The sequence below is a fragment of the Fragaria vesca genome, linkage group LG5 (genome assembly GCF_000184155.1).
Source record: "Fragaria vesca subsp. vesca linkage group LG5, FraVesHawaii_1.0, whole genome shotgun sequence".
Lineage (NCBI taxonomy): Eukaryota > Viridiplantae > Streptophyta > Magnoliopsida > Rosales > Rosaceae > Fragaria > Fragaria vesca.
In genome coordinates this window covers 77,350-98,673 of record NC_020495.1, presented here as the reverse complement: position 1 = coordinate 98,673, position 21,324 = coordinate 77,350, and the positions used below count along the sequence as shown (strand labels likewise).

General features: G+C 38.2%; 2 protein-coding genes across 2 annotated transcripts; one reads left to right on the top strand and one right to left on the bottom strand.

Annotated features, from left to right (window-relative positions):
- Positions 1-305: 305 nt before the first annotated feature.
- LOC101312056 (oxysterol-binding protein-related protein 2A-like) lies at positions 306-8,265 on the top strand. The gene is made up of 12 exons (XM_004298603.1): positions 306-850; positions 1,633-1,992; positions 3,159-3,255; positions 3,995-4,124; positions 4,191-4,407; positions 4,816-4,971; positions 5,507-5,674; positions 5,804-5,944; positions 6,137-6,352; positions 6,466-6,579; positions 6,907-7,093; positions 7,872-8,265. Exons 1-11 carry the CDS (start codon positions 443-445, stop codon positions 7,081-7,083), a joined length of 2,184 nt encoding a protein of 727 aa, XP_004298651.1. The 5' UTR covers positions 306-442; the 3' UTR covers positions 7,084-7,093; positions 7,872-8,265.
- Positions 8,266-9,647: 1,382 nt separating this feature from the next.
- On the bottom strand, positions 9,648-13,974 carry LOC101312345 (nitrate transporter 1.1-like). The gene is made up of 5 exons (XM_004298604.1): positions 13,699-13,974; positions 13,407-13,584; positions 13,254-13,293; positions 12,329-12,891; positions 9,648-10,656 (listed from the first exon to the last, which is right to left on the bottom strand). Exons 1-5 carry the CDS (start codon positions 13,811-13,813, stop codon positions 9,777-9,779), a joined length of 1,776 nt encoding a protein of 591 aa, XP_004298652.1. The 5' UTR covers positions 13,814-13,974; the 3' UTR covers positions 9,648-9,776.
- Between the last annotated feature and the right edge of the window lie 7,350 nt (positions 13,975-21,324).

Below are 21,324 nucleotides of genomic sequence, written 5' to 3'. Positions count from 1 at the left end.
AATGTAGACACAACTCCAATTATTAATCTCTACAAATAAATAAATATACTTTGCCATCAATCCAAGCAAAAAACAAAGAATTGAAATTTAACCAACAAGAAGCTCCCTTGCTTTGCTCCTCCTCCTCCTCCTCAGTCCTCATTATAATAATAATAATCCATCATCGATCCTATACTTCCCACTCCCTCTCTAGCTCTTTCTCAGTTTCAGAGCTCTGATCGAGCTCCTCCTCACAGGTATTCTCTCTCCCTCGCAGTTTCAGATTTTGCTGCATGCCAGCTGCATTTTCGTTTTCATTGCATTTATTTCGATTGCGATTGATGGATGACAATGCCTTTTATTATATATCTGCTACTACTCTGTTGCAGTTACTTCTTCTTCTTCTTCGAATGGGAAATTTGAAAAATTGATCAGTCGAATCCATCCCCGTTGCGAGCCAAAAATGCGGGTGAAGGAGATGCACCCGCTCTGCTGTATCACGCTGGAGACCGGCAGCGGTATCGGCGACCAGTCACCGGAGGCGTCGTCACTATCGCGGACCCGGAGCTTGCCGGCGAGCCTGTCGGTCGGATCTGACGGCAATGCCGGACGGCAGACGGGATCCGAGGCCACCGTCGCCGGAGTTCTCCACAAGTGGACCAATTACGGCAAGGGGTGGAGATCCAGGTGGTTCCTGCTGCGAAACGGCGTGCTCTCCTACGCCAAGATTCGCTTGCCGGAGAATCTCAACCTCTTGAACCCAAACGACGACGTTCGCGTCATCGGCGAGATCTCCACTCACCGCCTTTCGAGGATTGACAGCGGGCGAAGACGGAAGCACCAGAAAACCGTAGGAGTCGTCCACCTCAAGGTACACAGTAATTTTAAACCCTTTTGCCCTTCCAAGGTTTTACCTTTGAAAAGTCTTTACAGTTTAACTGGTCGTTGATGTCCAAGTGGGTCACATCAGCAGGTGGATAAGGGAGGTCTAGGTTATTATCCTATGGTCCCATCCCTAACCCAAAGGGCCGGGGCTCCGTGGCTCACCATCCTACGGTGGGGATGGCGCCACCGTTGCCCTGAAACCCAGCCACTGGGATTCTGAGTTAGGGGTTGCTTTCAAGTCTTCTATTTTATGTATGGCTGGCTTACTTGACGTTGGAGCAATGGGGTCTGATATATTCAGTGGCATAAAATAAGCAAAGTCCAGTTTTAGGTGGCTGTTTACTAATACAAGATCCAGTTTTAAGCTAATCACTGTTCAGAAAACGAGGATAAGAATTTGTTCTTTTCAATTCTGCGAATATTCTTAGTTGTTTTCAAAGTCTTGGTTTTGATGTTAGTGGATGACAAAGTCCAAGCTTGAGGAATCTGGCTTGGATATCGTGGGGTGCCATTAACAACTCAAATGATTGTTTTTTCTTCTCTAGTGGCTTGTAGGTGGATGAGCTGAGTTCAAGTTTTGAAATTCTCTTTCTGGTAGCTATTATATATTTTGATTTGCTTTCCTGGTTTTTGCCTTTTGGATTTCGTTTTTGACCGTATAATGTAGTTTTACATTACGATCGGGGTATTGATAATCAAGTTGGAATACTTGATTTCCGTTTTCCTGTGATCTGAAGAGATATTTTTTCTTTTGATTTTGTGTACCAGATATCATCCTTCAGAGAGAGCAAGTCGGATGATCGGAAGTTTTACATATTTACTGCTACAAAGACCCTTCATTTAAGGACAAATTCAAAGAAGGACCGGGCGGCTTGGTTGCAAGCTTTGGTGTCAACCCGGAGTCTATATCCGCTGAGATTGTTGAGTGATAATCTCTCCCTTGTACAAACAGATTTATCTGTATCTACTGAGAGACTAAAGAGCCGCCTACTTGAAGAGGGAACCAGCGAGAACACTGTAAAGGATTGTGAGCAGATAATGCTCTCTGAATTCTCTCAATTACAAGGACATCTTAAGGTTCTGTGCGAAGAACGGTCCAATTTGTTCGACACATTAAGACAGTTGGAGGTAACTACTTCTCTACCCACATCATCCACTTTCTCAAAGTTAAGGGATTGTCTTTGTCACAGCTAGTTACTCGAACACAATTACAATTTAGTCGCGGTTACTTGATTTGTACAGATTCCGTATGAGATATCTGTTTATGTAGGGTCATGTTTCTTGCTAACTGATAAACCATCTTTTCTTTTCACACAGCTCCAACTTATAATATCTTCGTTTTTGGCTTTTCAAATTTAATTGTCACATTTCTTGACTGCCTAATGTTTTGTCCATGTCAAATTCGTAAACCATTATACATGATTTCATTATTTATGGTCATTGCTACTAATATCTCATAGATACAGAATGGATGAATCTCATTGAATGGACTCGTTTTTCTGTGCTGTTGTTTGTTTATACAAATAAGTGAGAAGTGCCAATTGCTCAATTCTTGGTAGGAGGAAAGGTAGTGTTAGTTGTCCACAAGTTAATTGAAGTGGATCCCATAGTGTGGATCCACCAATCAAAGGAAGCATTTTCTTAGTAGATCAAAGACAAATTAGATTTACTTGGAATGCATATGAATGGCTATACATAATGTACGTAAAAAGGAAATTGCCAGATAGAATGATCAACTACAATCTGTATTCTTAATTATGAAAGGAGATTACTATATATATAAAATGTTACATATGTGTCTTATACACCATATATACTGTACACAGATTGATTTGATAACTTATAAGGATTGAGGTTTTCTGAGCATGCTTGTCTTGTCATACCTCCCAAGTTGGCAACCATGCCTTCTAGATGCAAGCAAGCTAAGTTCATCACTCGAGAGGCTATTTGTCCGAACAATTGGCTTTATACAGCAGCTAATTTCAGTGTTATATGGGTTTCCAGTGTCTGTGACTTCCTATAAAAGATATATCATATATAATACATATACATTGTCTCATCACCACCTGTGGTCTACCAACAGTGTTAGAATGGAGTTTTGCTAGTGTCATTGTAAGTGACTTTGTTTTGTGGTGTGTCTTCTATGTACTGTCTTTGGAAGGCCTATTCCATATTTAAGAAAAGCATTACAATTGTTTATAATATTATTGTTCATTACTTTGTGACCTGCTTTTTGTATTTTATAGTTTCGATTGCTTTTTGATATAGTAAGCATTTTACTTCTACCTATGCAGGCAGCTAACTTTGAAGCTGAAGCCTCTGGAATTCAGGATGTTGAATACCAATTGACGAAACATGAGTTTTCCAGTTTGCGGCAGGGAAAATATAGTGGTACACAATTTATGTTTTCTCTGTCCACTTTCTAATAAGTTCTTTCCTTCTTCATTAAACCAAATATAATATATTCAAAAGAATAAACCAAATATAATATGATTGTATAATGTGCTAAAAACAGCTGTTATTGCAGGTTAGAAAATTTGTTTGGGTCCAAAAACGATCATGAAAGAATATAACATGTAGAAGACGACTTTAGTTGACTGTTTTTTGTAGAGTGTTAGAGTTTGACAGCACATAATACCAATCCACTGAAGATCCATTCTTAATAATGCATACAACATGACAATGGATTCGATATGTTACATTGTATCATTAACTTGTTGTTCTACACGCACATGCACACACGTGATACACATCTTAATTTCTAAAAGTGGTGTTCAAACATTATTACAGCCTCCAGCAGTTTGTAATAAAAATTTGACGTGCAAGATGTAATAAATACTGGTTATTACATTGTTGATGCATGTAAGAGTAGTAAGTTCCTTTTCGTTATGGAATCAATAGAATTTTGTTATTCCAATAGTCAGTTGTGGTTATTAAATTTACGGTTTTAAATTTGATTGAAAGATGGCTGGTTTGATAATTAGGACTCATAATAAATAAAATTCATCAGCTTTTGTTCTCATTTTCTTTCTCAAAGCTTAAGTGGTTCAAATTTACTCTATCCAAGACAATTTTAAGTAGTTTTTGATTCTTCTCCTTTTTCATGTCTAACATCTATTTCGGTTTTTAGAATGCAGCACAACTGAATCCTCTGACGATATTGAGAAACACGAGCTTGAGGAAGTGTCAGATGAAGATGAAGTGTCATTTTTTGACACAAAAGAGTATTTTACTGAACCCAGCATAAGTTGTGGGTCTGTGCAAGTTGTAAATAAATTTAGTAATGCTGAGGAGATGCACACCGAGAAGGAAATTAATGATTTCAGATATCCACACATTGAAAGGAGAAAAGAGCTTCCTGTTCCAGTTGAGAAGGAGAAAGGGGTCAGCCTTTGGTCTATGATTAAAGACAATGTGGGAAAGGATCTTACTCGAGTTTGTCTTCCAGTGTATTTTAATGAGCCAATATCATCTCTTCAAAAGTGTTGTGAGGACATGGAGTACTCCTATCTTTTGGATCGGGCATATGAGAATGGAAAAATGGTAAGAGCAAAGAGTGCACTTCTTAACTTATATTACATCACCATGCATATGTATGTTTACTATGTGATATTTTGGCAATGATAGCTATGCAAGCAATTCCTCACTGTCTCCACCTATTTTTCTTAGTCCTACACAGTAACATCTTATAATGAGTACATTTAGGGTCTTGTAATTATAATTAAATTTAAAATTATTATACTAGAATCTTGATGATTAGTAGAAAGTACTGGGTTGGTCAATCACAGGAGGAATAACTGTTAATAGGTTTGATATGTCTTGTGTTTTATGTTAAAATTAATCTGCGGTTTGACTGGAGTCGGAAGTGCAGGATAATATCTTCAATGCATCAAAGACTAATTATTTATTCAAGCTGATTTGTTGTTCCTCTTTGGTCTCGTAAATTATTAGGGAAACAGTCTCCAAAGGATTCTAAATGTTGCTGCATTTGCGGTTTCTGGTTATGCATCATCGGAAGGGCGGCACTGTAAGCCATTCAATCCTTTGTTAGGTGAAACTTATGAAGCAGACTATCCTGATAAAGGAATTCGCTTCTTCTCTGAAAAGGTAAGCATTTGAAGAATAAAAAATAGTGTTAAAAAATCAAATAACTTAAATAAATGAGCAATGGAAATTTCAAGTGCAATAAGATATTTTGATTGAAAGCTTGTTGGGATATGCATCAAATTTTAAACAGCTTAAAGAAAATTGGCCCTCTTGTTGAGATGGCCAACTATACTGTCTTCCTAACTATCAGAGAGAAAAGAAACTCAAGCTTTTGGTCAAATGAGCATGCAACTTTGGACATAAACTCATGTAAATTTTGAATTTGGGTTATGGCCTCTATCACATCCTGACTCACAATCTCCCAAGCACATTTGAATTTTTATCACAATCTCCCAAGCACATTTGAATTTTTACAAGTAATTCTAAGAATATTTAAAGAGTGAGTACTCAACATTGTGAAAGTGTTGCTTGAGAATTTGCTATTTGTAAGCAAAGGCGGGGATCCCACAACTATATTTCTTTTGCTTACAGTGGATTTATATAAATGTGTGATTCCTCAAAACAAAACATTTCAACGAACTTTTACTTTTAACAGGTCAGTCACCACCCAACACTCATTGCTTGCCACTGTGAAGGTAGAGGGTGGAAGTTCTGGGCTGACAGCAATCTCCGGTCAAAATTTTGGGGGCGATCGATTCAGCTTGACCCTGTTGGAGTTTTAAGCGTGGAGTTTGATGACGGCGAAATTTTTCAGTGGAGCAAGGTGGGATTACTGTGTGAATCTGTTTCCCTTATACGACTCCTCATCTGAACCTTTATTTTTATCTTTTGTACTTATATTTTTTTTATATATGTTCCAGTGAAGCTAAAATGTTTTCATGCCATTTGATAGGTCACAACAAATATATATAATCTCATTCTCGGTAAACTCTATTGTGACCACCATGGTACAATGCACATACGGGGTAATCGTGAGTATTCATGCAAACTGAAGTTCAAAGAGCAATCCATTCTTGACCGAAATCCTCACCAGGTTAGTGTTGAATTTTTATTTATGTACCTGTTCTGGCATCTGATGTTTATATGTCGAGGCATAGAAAATGTTGAAACATGCTCACTGCTTTACTCATGCGATAAATTGAGAAAGTCACACATTTGTTGGACTATATCGTGCCCCACTCATGGTAATTATTGGATTAATTGCTCGTATATATTATCCACATAGGTCCATGGATTTGTTGAAGATCTCGTGGGAAAAAAGGTTGCTACACTATTTGGGAAGTGGGATGACAGCATGTATTATGTTGATGGTGAAGTGGGTGGAAAGCCAAATGTTTCAGATGCTTCCTTGTTGTGGAAAGGAAGTAAACCACCTGATATCACACGGTACAACTTAACATCGTTCGCTATCACACTGAATGAGCTAACACGTGGACTACAGGTAGACATGATGTAGTACATCAATTGTTCGTATGCATTTTCATTTTCCTCTTATGCATCTCTAATTGTTTCTTATAGCTTTGTCTGATCCTGGGTATTTGATCACGGATTAAGGAGAAGCTTCCACCCACGGATTCCAGACTCAGGCCAGACCAGCGGCACCTGGAGAATGGAGAATATGAAAAGGCAAATGCAGAGAAGCAGCGGTTGGAAAGAAGGCAAAGAATGGTACGTATGGCATCTTTGGATATCACTGGAACACACACACACACACCAACCTAAATGCCAGCTTCATAGGCTGATTCTTTTATTTATTAGTAATTTGTAGTGGAAGGTATGCTGTTTCTTTTGTATTTTGTTTTTGTCTTTTTTTGTTTTGTATCAGCAAAGCAATGAGTAATCGATGCATCCATTGATTTTTGATAGACAAATTTTAAATAGCAAATCTTAGCATATCATATGTTGCATAGGTCCATGTATTAAGGAGAGGGCTTATGATCAGTTAACATATATCATTTTATTGTACTAACGTTGGTGGTGATCCTTGTTGCACAGTCGAGGAAACTACAAGAAAATGGGTGGAAACCCAGATGGTTTCAGAGAGAAGGTGAAGATGGACCTTTCCGCTATGTTGGGGGATATTGGGAATCACGGAAGCAGGGAAAATGGGATGAATGCCCAAATATTTTTGGTGAATTTGATGAAGGCCTTGATTCATTAGAAGGGTCATGATTGCATTCAGGTGCGTTCTATTTTCTGGAGAACTGTGTGTTGATACATTCTCAACTTTGTAACATGCACAAATTTCTCCAATAATCCATTAGATTTAATAGCGTCTCATAGATTTCGTCTCTGCTGACTGCTTCTGTGGGGTAAAATCCTCCTGAAAGGTTATGTGGATACTCCATGTATCTGAAAGGTGATGTGGTCTCAAAGATTTTCTCTTTTTGTCTTTCAAAGACTTGAAGTTCAGGACTTGTCTCTCAATGATCCGCATATTCGCTGCTTCAATAGAACTGTATTGTATGGTTCACTTCTCATAAATGTACATTATGGGAAGTGTTCTGTGCTTAATAAGTGGTCTGGTAGTGAGGTTACATTGCCTGTAATGCCACATGCCAAAGGCATAGGCCTCAAAGCTTGAAACCATTTTCCCCTTTCATCAGGTTGTACAAAATCATGTGCTCTCATCACATGCCATCCATAGATTGACCACTTATACCCCTCCTACTGTTCATCCCAAAAGAAACTTGAGAAAACTGTAGAATAGAAAATGGTTCTGTGATGAGTGACGTTGAGAATGTATCAAGTTAGGCCCTTATAGAAGTTGGTTTTTTCCCTCCATAGAATTTAGGTTGATTACATGCGTTACTTATTCTGCTGAGAAATTTCTGTCAGAAGAGAAGAAACACATCATATGCTCATATGTTGATATTGATGCGGTCATGTACTTGATGTGCAGTCTTCTTTTATAAGTAAACATTTGAAGTGTTCATTTTGTCTAATTTTCTCTCCTACAGTCATGCAGGAACACAAAACGCCTTGAGGTACACAGGCACAGCTGTGCACATAGATATAGCTTGGCACTTCGGGTTCTGTTCTATTTGTGATGGAGCTGAACCTACCTTGGCATTCAAATGGGAATTATATATCTTTTAACTGTAAGATGATGGTTAGATTGTAGTCTTATGTCCTTGTAATTGTATCCTTGTCAGTATCCAAACTATCTAATCTCTCTGTCATATGTTGTAGTCTCTGTCATCTCTTTGGGTGCTGAGCCATTGGTTCAGCACTGTCATAATTATTTGTACTTTCCCTTTTAGCAATAAAAAAGAAAGATGTAATTTTTTCCTCATTGAGTTGTATAATATCTTCGATCAGGCAATCGCTCTACGTTCTTGCTAGAACCTTAAGAAGAGAAGGAATGATACAACGTTAGCTTTATTTGGTGTCCTTAAACATGTTGGTTTGACATTAGCAGAAATAAAGGGGTGGTTTAAATAGCTATAAAATAAAACACAAGTGAGAAAGGAGATTGAGATGAGAGATTTGAAAGATAAATGAGGAAGTTTGAAGTCTTGAGGTCCGACTGCAGATGCCTGCGGGTTTACAAGGTGGAAAACCTTGGACCAGCGGGATCCAACTGCTCCCATATGGTAATCGGTTTGGATCCATTATGTTAGTTGAGTTTCTGCATATCACAGTCGGTTCATAATGTTCATAAATTGGTTCCCACCAAATCTAAATACATCTCGTATCAAGATTAAGCTCGTCTGTTAGGTACTTCTCTTGGCAATATACATATGTGATCTAAAGTTCAATAGTTTAATCTAATAATATGAAGATGATACCTACAACACTTGGATTAAATTTTGTGAATTTTCTCTATTCTCATTGTGAATTTGCATACAGTTTGGATGTTGACTTGTCAACGAAGCAGGTCGCCAATGAATTTATATAAATGTACTGACCTCACTAATAATGCAGTATATGCAGTATATATATATAACTAAGATTCAATAATAATGTCATGACAAAGAGATTGCTAAGTAATGCAGTATGGTATCAAGATTCAAAAATAATGTGACATGATATTTACTACAATACAAAAGGATTACTTTAATCATGTATGATTGGAGTTGTTGAATTATTGTGATAGTGATCTACTGATCTTTGCCATTTGGGTAAGTGATGGTTTCTTGTGTCCAATTCTCTCTACTTGACAACGAATGCTTCCCAGTCTTGGTACAATGACATCCCGCCACTGGTATTGTATATGTTTTTATGATGCTTAAAGGAATATATAAGATTCCAATGGTTATGGAAACCTCACATGAATTTTTTACCCAAACTACTGGTTATGGAAAATGTTCTGAAATCTTTGAATCCCCGGAACATTTTCCATAACCAGTCTTGGAACTACTGAAGTTCTTCTTTGGTTTCTCCACCTCTGTTTAATTAGTTAGAAGAGTATCATTCGAAGCGACTAAAATAATTCCATATTGATCTGCTCGATCAAATCAAATTTTGAAACCTCATAGTTTATCAGATAATCCTTTATTGCAGGTCACATGATACCATTGAATAGCTAAAGCTTGGCAATTGAGATTCTGTGATCGATCTCATTTGACTTCGTAATCCATCAACTCCGACTATCATTTTCTTGTAGTAGATTTACTTGCGGTGGTAATTGATTCACTGAATTACTTTCCTGGGAAAGTAAAGTAATTACAAGCAAACATAAAATTTGCTATAATCTGATCCAACCTGTCTCAAAGTTATTCAGAATTAGAAGTGCTCAAGCTAATGAATCTTCATTTCTTTCTTTTTGTACATAAAAGATTTCACCCTTACAGGCTTATGTGAGAAGAAAAGGGGAAAAAGAAAAACCAAATTCACAAGCAACTGGAAGACTAACACATTAATTAATGGGCACAAATCTCTACTTCCTCCAATTCTATGCCCTCCTCAGCAAGCCTCTTGTCCTTGTACACATACCACTTGGCACAGGCCAAATAAATCAGCAGATTCAGAGCACTCAAAATTGCCAAAAGCCAGTAAAAATCATAAAGCTTTCCCTGATTAAGATTATCTGCAAGCCATGGCTTCCTATCCCCAGTCACCTTATGGACTATGGTCACCAAAAGTGAGCTGAAGAAAAACCCTAGTGAAAGGGTGCTCAAAAACAGTCCAGTGCTCATAGTCTTCATCCCCTTAGGGCACTCCCTCAGAAAGAAGTCGAGTTGGCCAATGTAAGTGAAGGCCTCTCCTGATCCTACTAAGAAAAATTGAGGGACTAGCCAGAAGACGCTTAACGGGATCTCGGCTGTCGGATTATCCGTCAGCCCATGAGATCGTGCTGCCCTCAAGCGCTTCAGCTCTGTGAGTGCCGCTGCCACCATGGCAAAGATTGAGAGCACTAGACCGACCCCAATTCTCTGCAACGGGGTAAGTCCTTGGGGGTTTTTGAGTAGCTTTCTTGCTACTGGGACTATGACTCTATCATAAACTGGGACAGTCAAGAGAATGCTGCCTACAAAGAAAACAGTGAGGGAGGCAGGTGGGATCTGAAATGAACCAATTTTACGGTCCATGGAGGTTGCTTGTGACACTGAGAATGTGGTCATTTGAGCATACACTGTCCAAAACAATATGGTGGTGGCCCAAATTGGTAGCATTCCGATTATCATTTTGACTTCCTCAACATCAGTTAGGGTTGATAAACTCCACTTGTTTATCATCATTCTAGTGCTGCTGGCAGGCCTGGCACTTTCCGGGATCTTGATTGCTGCCTTATCCAAGAAGCTGCGTGTACAAGAAATTAAGAAATTCATTATTAACAAATCAATGGTAGTTTAGTTAACAATAACAAATCGTAGCTTTTTGAGAATCAAAGCGAAACATTTTTTTAGCTGCATAGAGATTCTGTTTCACAAATATGGTCGGTCATGTGAAGATGCATAAAGGGAAGTGGTATCTGGAGAAGCCAAATCACATGCAAAAATCAGATTGATGATTTGCTCTCTGTTGCAAGTTTTGTGTGACATGCTAGACAAACTAACCTGGCGAAAGAGTAGAATATATGCAGGAAATTATTTGAAAAGCTGGACTTATAGTTCTAATTAGAGTATGTGTCTGATGCCGTGACGGAATGCAAGGAAACAGAGCCAGCGCGCATGCAGTGGAATATTCAAGCTAAGCTAACATATATGTCCGTGACTGATATCGATCAAAGCTCCATATATAGCTAGCTTGAGGGGAGGCGAGAACTGGGAAGAGGATGCCCTGCTAGAAGCGTGATGATCGACATAGAGGACAGACCGACCCCATGCCCTCGTGATGCTTTTTGATTCGATCTCTCTGAATTATAGCACCACTTGAAACGTACGACTCGCACCATTTTCCTTGCATCCCCCCATTCACTACAATACAAGTTTCTCTTTTGTTTTCCATTCCTCGAGCTCGACCTAGAAACGCAATATATATTATACTATAATTTATCAAATTGTCTCTTACTATATGTTATGTCCATCATGTTAAGTATACTCATCTAGTTCTCCTCTGACCCTAATTCCTTAAATCATATATATGTTTTACTAGACCTAGGTGCATGCATTCTGTATTCTGCTGCATATATGACATAGCTAGCTAGCTAGCTTCAAGCAGCATTAATTTGCAGGTGCCCAACTTTGGTTTTCTGATGAAAATATTTAGTTATCAAATAGCAACTTATATATGTAAGATGCAGGCATGATCGAGATTCAAACGGATATGACTATTTTCTGAGAAATATAGAACTGATTTTCTGTGATAAGAGGCATCGCATGACAGCTGCATGTATTTGAGAATATATTGCAGAGATGATTTTGGGTTAAAGCATCATTAAGTTAGTCAAACAAAGTCTGCCATCTGTCTATTCTGGAGAAAAGAAGACGATGCCTCGGCTTGTCACGTCTTAATTCGATTATAGTTGGTTTTGGAATCATGTATGAAAACCATAATCACTACTCTCTAATAATCCTCCATCATCATAGATATAAACGTGAGATTATCTAAAGGCTGCTTCATTTTTTGTTTTGATTTACATGTTCAGTAGACAGCTAAGCATAACCTAGCAAGCCAGAAGTGCTTGAGCTACAGATAAGTTGAAAATCTGCATTTATTTATTATCATAGTTCTAAGCAAGTTGAATCCAGACTCATTCACAGATACCTATCAAAATTCTGAACATCATGGGTGGAGGAAAAGTTATATAATCAATATTTTACACAAGGTCTCAGGTGTTATGTTGCATGATTATTCCTAAAAGTCTAAAACCGTAGCTAATATCAGAACATTTCAAATTAGCTAAATACAATAAGTAAAAGCTCAAGATTAAAATATAGGACATTAAAAAAATTAAAAAATAAACAGTTGTTACGGTTAAAGTAGTTTGTTGACATAAGTAGAAAAAGGTCTAGGATGAATAAACACTAACCGGAACTGTTTGGAATGGGGCAATTTCTGCTTCTGCATCTTCTTCTGTCCATCATCAACGTTATACAGCAACGACAGGTCCGACGGCAAATCAATGTTCCTCTTCTTCCACGCCGCCACAAACACCGCCGCAATCTGTGTCAAAGGGCTCCCCGCCAGTTTCTTGAAACGGTACCGTCTTGTGCCGGACAAGAACACAACGAGGCCTAACACAATTGCACAGGCACAGATTCCGTACCCCCATTGTCTTCCCAAGTTGTCTTCGATATATACAAGAATGGTGACAGCGGCGAGTGAGCCTATGCTTATAAAGAAGAAGAACCAGTTAAAGAAATTTGTCATTTGTTTTCTTTCTACTTTGTTCGAGTCATCAAACTGGTCAGAGCCGAAGCCGGAAACGCTCGATTTAAGGCCCCCTGTGCCAAGGGCGGTGAGGTACAGTGCCAGGTAAAGAACCATTAGCTGCTTGCCGCTTGCAGGAATGCAAGGTGAGTCGGAGCCGGCGGTGCATTTGGGTGGTCGGAGGCTAGGTATTACGGTGGAGATTGTCAATATTGTTACCCCCTATTTAACCAAACAAAAATGTTAGAAATTAAGCAAAACAAAAAAAAAACAACAAAAAACAGTGTCAGTGTAGATAACTTTTTTTCTTTTTTTCTTCATGTATTACATACAAGGGAACTCGACACCTCTCGAAGTAATGTTTTGGTTATCATATATCTAAATCATTGTGTTGTTACATGTCAATCCATATTTCATACATGATTCTACGTGATCGGTGGTTCTAAATGATTCACCATATAATACCATGTGTGGCCAGTAGTCAACATTTCTGATACACTAAGCAAGTCTACAATTTGGGTGAGGCTATTATTTGAAAGAAGAGTTGTTAATGGATAGGAGTGGTAGGTTGGAAGTTTGCTTACAGTTGCTTGAACGGTGGCAAAGATGGCAATGGTAAGGTACCTATCCAACCAGGAATCTAGAAACCATCAATCATTTAAGCAAATTCAATGTAAACACCAAATACAGTGAGATAACACCAAATAATTCATTATCGATCAAACACTAGTTATTACCTTCCAAGAAAGGTGTCGGCGACAAAGCCGCCGAGCAAGCAGAGCATAAAAGAAGTGCCGAGAAAGTTGGTGACGGTATTTGCAGAGGTTGCATTGCCCAGGTGCATGGTACCGGTCAGATAAGTCACCAAGTTCACCGCAATTCCCAGCGTCGTTAACCTCTCACATGCTTCTCCACCTGCGAATCATACAGAGAAACCAACTCCGATCAGATACTTGGAAACTAAATGGAGATCGGATGGTGTTATTGCATGTTAGAGAACATCGAACTCAAAACTAGCTAATTGCATACCTAGAATCATGGCGGCAGAAGTCCAGCCGCCGGTGGTGGACCGGTCGGCAGGTTGGCCCTGGTAGTCCCAGGCATCTGGGAGGGTTTTCCCTTCGGTTTCCTGGAGAGTAGTCATTGCCCTATATAGTTTTGAGCGCCACTCGATCAAGCTAAGCTGTTTTAACTTGCTTGCTGCTGCAGCTTCGATCAGGTCTAACTATGTTACTTTGTCACTTGTATATGGACAATGGCAAAATCGATGCAGGGCTTGTGGCCTTTTTATAGTGGGAGCTCATAGCACACACCTGGCTTGCATTGATAGAAATGGAATGAGATTGTCCCTAAATTAATATTATTTTTGCTTTAAATAATGTGGATTATATATCTTATATGTGAATAACATTGGATTATGTATGTGTTATATTATACCATACATCATTGATACATACAGAATATTTTGTATGAACCGACACCTGTGAGCTCTAGCTAGCTTGATGTGATCTCACACATGCACGACAAGATGATCATTCCATAAAATTATGATCCAGCCATCCAGTGGTAGATGCGCGTGCTACTGAAGGCACCTAGCTAAGTCCATATAGTTATGTATAGTACGTGGTATGAAGGATGTCTTGTATTCGAGTATATATATACTCGATCAAGTGAATAAATACATATATAGATGACGGAGACGTCAAGTCAAATATTATTCATCACAATGGAATTTGAGTATGATATATACCCATGGAGAGTCCATTACAAAGCAGCCTCACTAGGCTAATTGTTTTAAATTAGATTAGGGGATATTAATGTATGTATACATTTGCTAAAGGATTGTTTTGACAATTGAGAAGAAGATTAACTAATTAATAACGTACACTTAACAACTAATGAGCAAGCATCTTGACGATTCTTTTGTCAGCAACACCTTTTTCCGTACGTACAGAGAGGCAAATTTTCTTACGGATGCTCTTGCTGTGGTTCTTCATATATTCTCTTTCCTCACCGATGTGTTGGTTTGATGGGATCCCTTCCTAAGCTCAGATGGCTCTTCTTATGGATTCTTCTTGTATTGGTCGCTTGAGAGGCTCATCGTTGTAATTTCTTTTCTTCTCAAAAAAAAAAAAAAATCTAATGAACAAGCATGCATAGCGAAATTGATCTTATGTATGATTAAGTAATCTAGGCTTACATACAAAATTAACTGGCGATAGATAGAGCCCAAACCCGTATAAACTATAATATGTTGTAATTGAGTGTAACAGATCTGAGTGGAGGCCAGGAAACTGTGTTTTTTTTAAATATATGTTGTTGGAATCAACAGGTAATGTGTTTGCCTGTTAATTATATAAGGGTAGTTCCATCATCATCTTTATATACACACACACAACATATATTCTTTGTGTCGTTTCAATTTTATCGAATGTCCTCGAAGGAACCAGCTTTTGCTTCTTAATCTATGTTGGCCTATAAATAGTTGTAACTATACACCATCAATATTGAATACACGATGTAGTCCTTTAGTGCTCTTTTTTTTCTCGTTTGCTTTCATTTTATACGCTTGAGCAGGTCGGCGCTTAGCTTTAATAAACCATGATTCCAAAATGTCCACCTTTTTAAAAATATATATGAAGGATCTCATAGCTTGATGTTTTTTTTTTTTTTTTCCGGTAGGCATTACAAAATACCTTGTGTTGTTTCTTACTTGTTTTCCTTAATTGGATTTATCGACAGTCATGGGATTATATATTTTTAATAGACCTTTATCAAGCTGGGAGGTTTAATATTTGGTCCATATTATAATGTAGAGCCAAAACAAACAAAAGAACTTATCTAGTCATGAGATATTGGCTCTAAAATACCATGCATTATAAAGTCGCCATCATATCATCCAATGCATGGTTTATTTTAAATCTAGTAGTACTTCAAAAAATTTCATACAAAAAGAAAATAGCTAGATAATTTGAAGTTTAATTAATTTTCACGCTAAAGTAAACACCTAAAATAGAAGATGGAGTCTTTCTTTCTTGCATCATTGTTTGGAAAACTATTTTGTGTATTGGATTCATTATGTGGCAATGACTGGAGGAGTATCTAGCAAAATTTGTTTGATATGTGACCTGTATTAACTATTAAGAGCTGGAAATTGATCACCAAAGGCATGGAATTGCTTAAGCATGGGTTTAGAACTTAATTTTCAGATGTAGGACGAAAATTGAGCTGCAGTTAAAAATTTAGCCTTAAGTTTTGGATTTAACAAATAAAATCTTTTAACTACATCTTAAGTAAATGAACAATATGATTTAATGTTCTATCATTCCACAAAGGATGCGATTACCGCTCCGAACACTTGTATTGTATTAGTGAGCCTAGAGCTAGTCTTCCACAGCCACAGGCCCACGGATTCCGAATTTCCAATAGTCTTGCGACTGCTGACAATATATGGTTCTAGTGACTTGAACATTTATATGGTCGGTTTTGTGTTCATCATGATTTCACATCGAAAATTAAAATGCATATATATCTAATCTGATAGAACTCATAGAAGCGGATTGGATGTGGTGCTGAAGTTTTGGAATAATGATGGAAATAGTTGACGATGCCCTGCCGGATTGGGGCACCAAGCAAGAGGGCAACGCCGTTATCCAAATCAAATTAAGAATGGAGCCCCCTCCAACTACCAACCTTCAATCAATGGAATATGGCCTTGACATTAAAATGGAACGCCCGCCATTACACCAACACCAATGCTTCATTTGCATCAATCATCAAGCTTCTACCCTAAATTAATTCGTCTTCTTAATTTCTTTTTGTTGACCTTTCTCAAACCATTGATTGATGCTCAATGATGTAGAATCAGGAAAAACTACCTATATATATGTTGTCACTATTGTCCCATTTAGGATCTCAAAATTCTTGGTATCTTTTCATGTTCTCCAAGAGCCAATCAACTGGACATGATATGAGCAAGTGGCTGAATTATAGCCAGAGGTTCAGTATGCTGGACTGGATGTTAGACTTAGACATGCATTGATTGGCTATTACAATATCTAACACTCAATCATTCATTCATAACAACAATACAATAGTACTCGATCGTATTATCTATACATGTTCATATTATTTGCTAAATCACATTGACCTGGAGAAATAAATCTAATGAAACTCAGTTCTTTTCTTTAGAAAACCAACAAATGTTTGGTCTCGAAAGAGAAAATGTAGATAAGGTTCAATTAATAATTTAGTAAAGTAAATTTTATAGTTGTGCGTACGTAATACCAGGTTCTAACAAAGTTTCTAAAGCCTGATAGAAGGCGTGTCGGATAGATATGAGTTTGTAGGGCAGAGATTAGCCATGTTTTTGTGTAATGGTACGTGTATGGTCTTCTAAAACACAACAATAATGCTTGATGAATAATAATCAAAACCACGCATGCATGTTTGGAGATCGGATCTTACAATATTTGTCAAGCCAATAAGAATATCAAATCATAAACGATGATGGTGAGGAGAATATGTGTTTATATGCAAAAGGGTATATATATATATATATATATATGGTCATCGATCATGTTGCTTTTCTTAATCAATCAAAAAGGATTATGCATGGGATCGAGTCCAACATTACATTATATATCGATCTGTTATATATGAGGCTACCGGGATCGGAAAGGATCGATAGTTCGTGCTAGCTAGGTTGAAATTTTAACATCATGATGGTCAATATACTGCACAATAGGTGTCATGCATGAGCGCCCTTGCATGTTAAAAACATGTCTCCGGCCAGGCGGCCAGTATTGATATTATAAATTGAAGGATTCATATATACCTAGTCATGAAAGTCTTACAGCTAGCCGATCGATCGAGGTTTTGCCCTATAGCATGGGGGTGGCCGAACTTAATGGTATTGGTTACGTTGCCAAAGAAATATTCACCCATGCATTAGGATTAGTATTTGATTCATCCAATGCCAAATTCTAACGAATTGAAAATGCATGTCTTTAATCTGTAGATGTATACCTGCTCTTACCAGATGTGCATATATATGATAATATTGGTTAGAAGTTAGAACCCCGGCCAACTGCATTAAGAAGTTAGCTAGCTAGTTAGAATATACATTAATATTCATCAAAGAGATGATCGAATGAGGCATGCTTGTATATGTACGTATAAGACACAACAACATATATATATATATATATATATACACACACACACATATATCGAATCTGTTCGGAAGAAGGTCCTGAAATATATAGTGGTTGATCGAATTTGAACATCCAATGCATCTTCCATATATAACTGCAAGATCGATTTGTTAATAGTCATCTAATTAATCACTATTAACATTAATAACAGGATAAGGAGGCTAGCCGGTCGGCTAGGGTAGGGCGTAGGCAATGCATCTACTTTTTAGTTAAATAACCTCTAATGCATTTCTAACGGTTATTTCTATCAAAAATGAATGAGGTTTTAATTAGGCACTAAACGTGGCATGCATGAAAACAAAAAAGGCGTTCAAATGTTTGTTCTAATCCACAAGTGATGTAATGTATCATTAATGACTACGTACATTTGTTTACAAAGTAAGCCAGTTTGATTATTGTCTGTGTTAATTACGCTTCTGTTTGATTATTGTCCACAAGTTAGAAACAATAATACTTGTCACCAATAAAAAAAACCCTAGAGGCTGAGAGCAAAAGTCGAAGATGCATCCCTGTCCGGCGGCGTGCTCTCTCGCCGTCGTCGGACAGGCCTTGTCGGCCCCGTGTGGGTTCAGAATAAACCAGCTTCCCCTATTGAGATCCTTGATCGTGATGGGGAACTTTTGGTGGCGGTTTGCAGGGTGAGGAAGGGTGAAGGCGGGGCTCTGCTTGGATGTTGGTTCTCCCATTGTTGGTCTGATCGACGGAGGGGATGGGGTGCGCTGCAATGGTGGTGGCTGGGAACTGGAGAGATTGTGGCGACGCGGCTAGGCTTCGATCAGATCACTCCGAACGGGTTAAGATCTTTTCGATCTGGTCTGGAGGTGAGGTTGCAGAGCAAGGGTTGTGTTCTTCTGCGCGAGGGGGAGGGCAGAGTGGGTTGGGCGCTCCGGCGATGCAGACGCGGCCGAGTAGGTGGTGAACCATCGACGACGGCCGGCGATGGGATTGACCAGGTTCGGCGAGCACCGTGTTTTCTTCTTGATTCTTCTGTGGAAGATTGGGCCTTGTCTCTTTATTTGGGCTTGGCTGTGGTATTTTGTTTTTCAGTTGTAATTTATTTTAAGTTTACAATAAGTCCTGATCTCTATCTGATCTGGATACGTGGGTTACATCTCGGTTTGTGCGATTTGCGTACCATGTTTGCTCTTGGAAGGCGGCGAGTTTCTTATTTCGTCAAATGGTCGCAACCTCCCAGTGGCAAGATGAAACTCAGTGTCACTGGTAATCTATTCCAGTGGCAACATAGTAGGAAAGCTGTTAGACATAGTAACTTATGGCTCTGCACGAGCATTGTCTTTCCGGTATGTCACCAAAATTGTAAAGCAAATGGAGTAGCCACTGATGCACTCCTTGCTAAATGGTGCTTGTTAGAATGCATAGGATTGAGAACTCTTGATATTATTTCGGGATGTTCAGGCAATATGGGGTTTAGGTTTTATGTCCCCCCCTTGTATTCTGCGGTTTCGTTAATGGTTAAGGCATGAGGGCGGCCGCTTTAGCCCATTTTCAAAAAAAAGAAACAATAATACTTTTCATTGTTTTTTTTTCTTCGATAAAAGGACGACATCAATCCATTCATCTCATAATAAAAGTACAACATACACACGATTCGGCCACTAGGGCACGGAAAAAATTAAACTATGCAAAACAACCTAGAAACTTAATTAAGACCTAAGAACCTAAGTCTACCTAAGCTATTTAATGTCATAAACTATATGCCGACACAAGAGCCTGTCTTGGTAGTAAAAAAACCAAGTAACCAGCCACCAAGACACAAGGAGGAAGAGACAAGTCTGCAACATATCTTATTTGACCATTTCCGGGACCACCCTACACATAGGGGTTACCCCAGAGCATCAACACAACCTAATTAAAACTGAAACTAATAACTAAGAAAATGCTCTAGACCCGCAAGCGGCGAGCAACCCTAATTTATAAACTAAATAAACAATAATTAAAAAACAGAAAATATAACTAGTACCCGGAAAAGGACCCCAGCCCAATCAACTGCCTATCATTGTTAAAATTATAGAACATTATGTATAGATCACTTTTGCAATGTTTTATCGAATTTAATGATCGTTTGGGTTTTCATAATCGTTCATTAATTTAATTTAATTTAATTCGGTACTTTAATGATCATCAATTTGAATGAAATTTTGCTTATACATTAGCATCAATAAACTGAACAGTGAAGATGTGGAAATCTGATCGAAAAGTGAGAGAAATTATAGAAACTTCACACTTTAATTTTAAAGCGAAGCTTCGCTCTAAATATGAACTTATATATATATATATATATATATTCCTTCTTGGCTGCGGACGTCCGCACCGAAGGTTTCGGTGCGGATTTCCATTTTTGCATCACTTTCCGATCGAATTTCCTCATCTCCACCGTCTAGTATTTAGATAATATTGTGTAGATCATCTCTGCAAAATTTCAGCCAATTTGGTGATCGTTAAGGCCCTCAAACTCGAGTTTTTCTGGTATGAACACAACCGGGCAGAATTCAGTCCGTCCATTTGTTTTTCGAGTTTGAGGGCCTTAACGATTACCAAATTAGCTAAAATTTTACAGAGATGATCTACACAATATTATCTAGATACTAGACAGTGGAGATGAGAAAATTCGATCGAAAAGTGGTGTAAAAATAGAAATCCGCACCAAAACTTTGGTGCAGACGTCCGCCCCTGTGATTTCCTGTATATATTAGAGAAAGGATCGGGTAATATTCCTAACCACGTATTGCTCATGGCCGGTGACCAAAATATTAGTCCATCAACGGGGCCTGAAAGGAAGAAAGGACCCTTGGATAGGGAGACATGTTGGCACCTTTGAATATAAATTCAACTAGCCTTCATGCCCGCGCTTCGCGCGTGCAGAAGGAATTTCATTACATTTTATCAAATTCGAAGACTTATCGTTCAAATCAGAAATCAAACAATCAACTATTGACAATGGAGCTCAGGTCCTGACAAAGCCCACAAACACAGAGGTTTTAGACAAATTAAAGTACGTAAAGTAAGATTACTGACATTTATATATGTCAATAGAAGAATTCTCAATTTAAAAGAGTAGCCTGGAGGATCTGTCAATACAATGCAGACAAATTTTATTTGATTCATCAAAGCGAATTCCTTCACGGTAGCTATAGCTATATTGATGACCGAGTGATGATAAGTCGGAGAATCTCCTCTCAATATTGCTCTCTCTTAAAACACTTTTCGTCGTCTTCAACAGAAGATTGGTAAGAAGAAAATGACCTTGTAGATTGGGTGTAAATCTCAGTATTAACTAAAACACTGATCAAAAAACTCGAAGAGCCATTCCATTTCACTATAACTATTATCAACGAAAAGATGGATTGCGAACATTAAATAGTCTTCACATTATCAAACTCTAAACATAATTGTTATGAAACATGGAATAATAATTCCA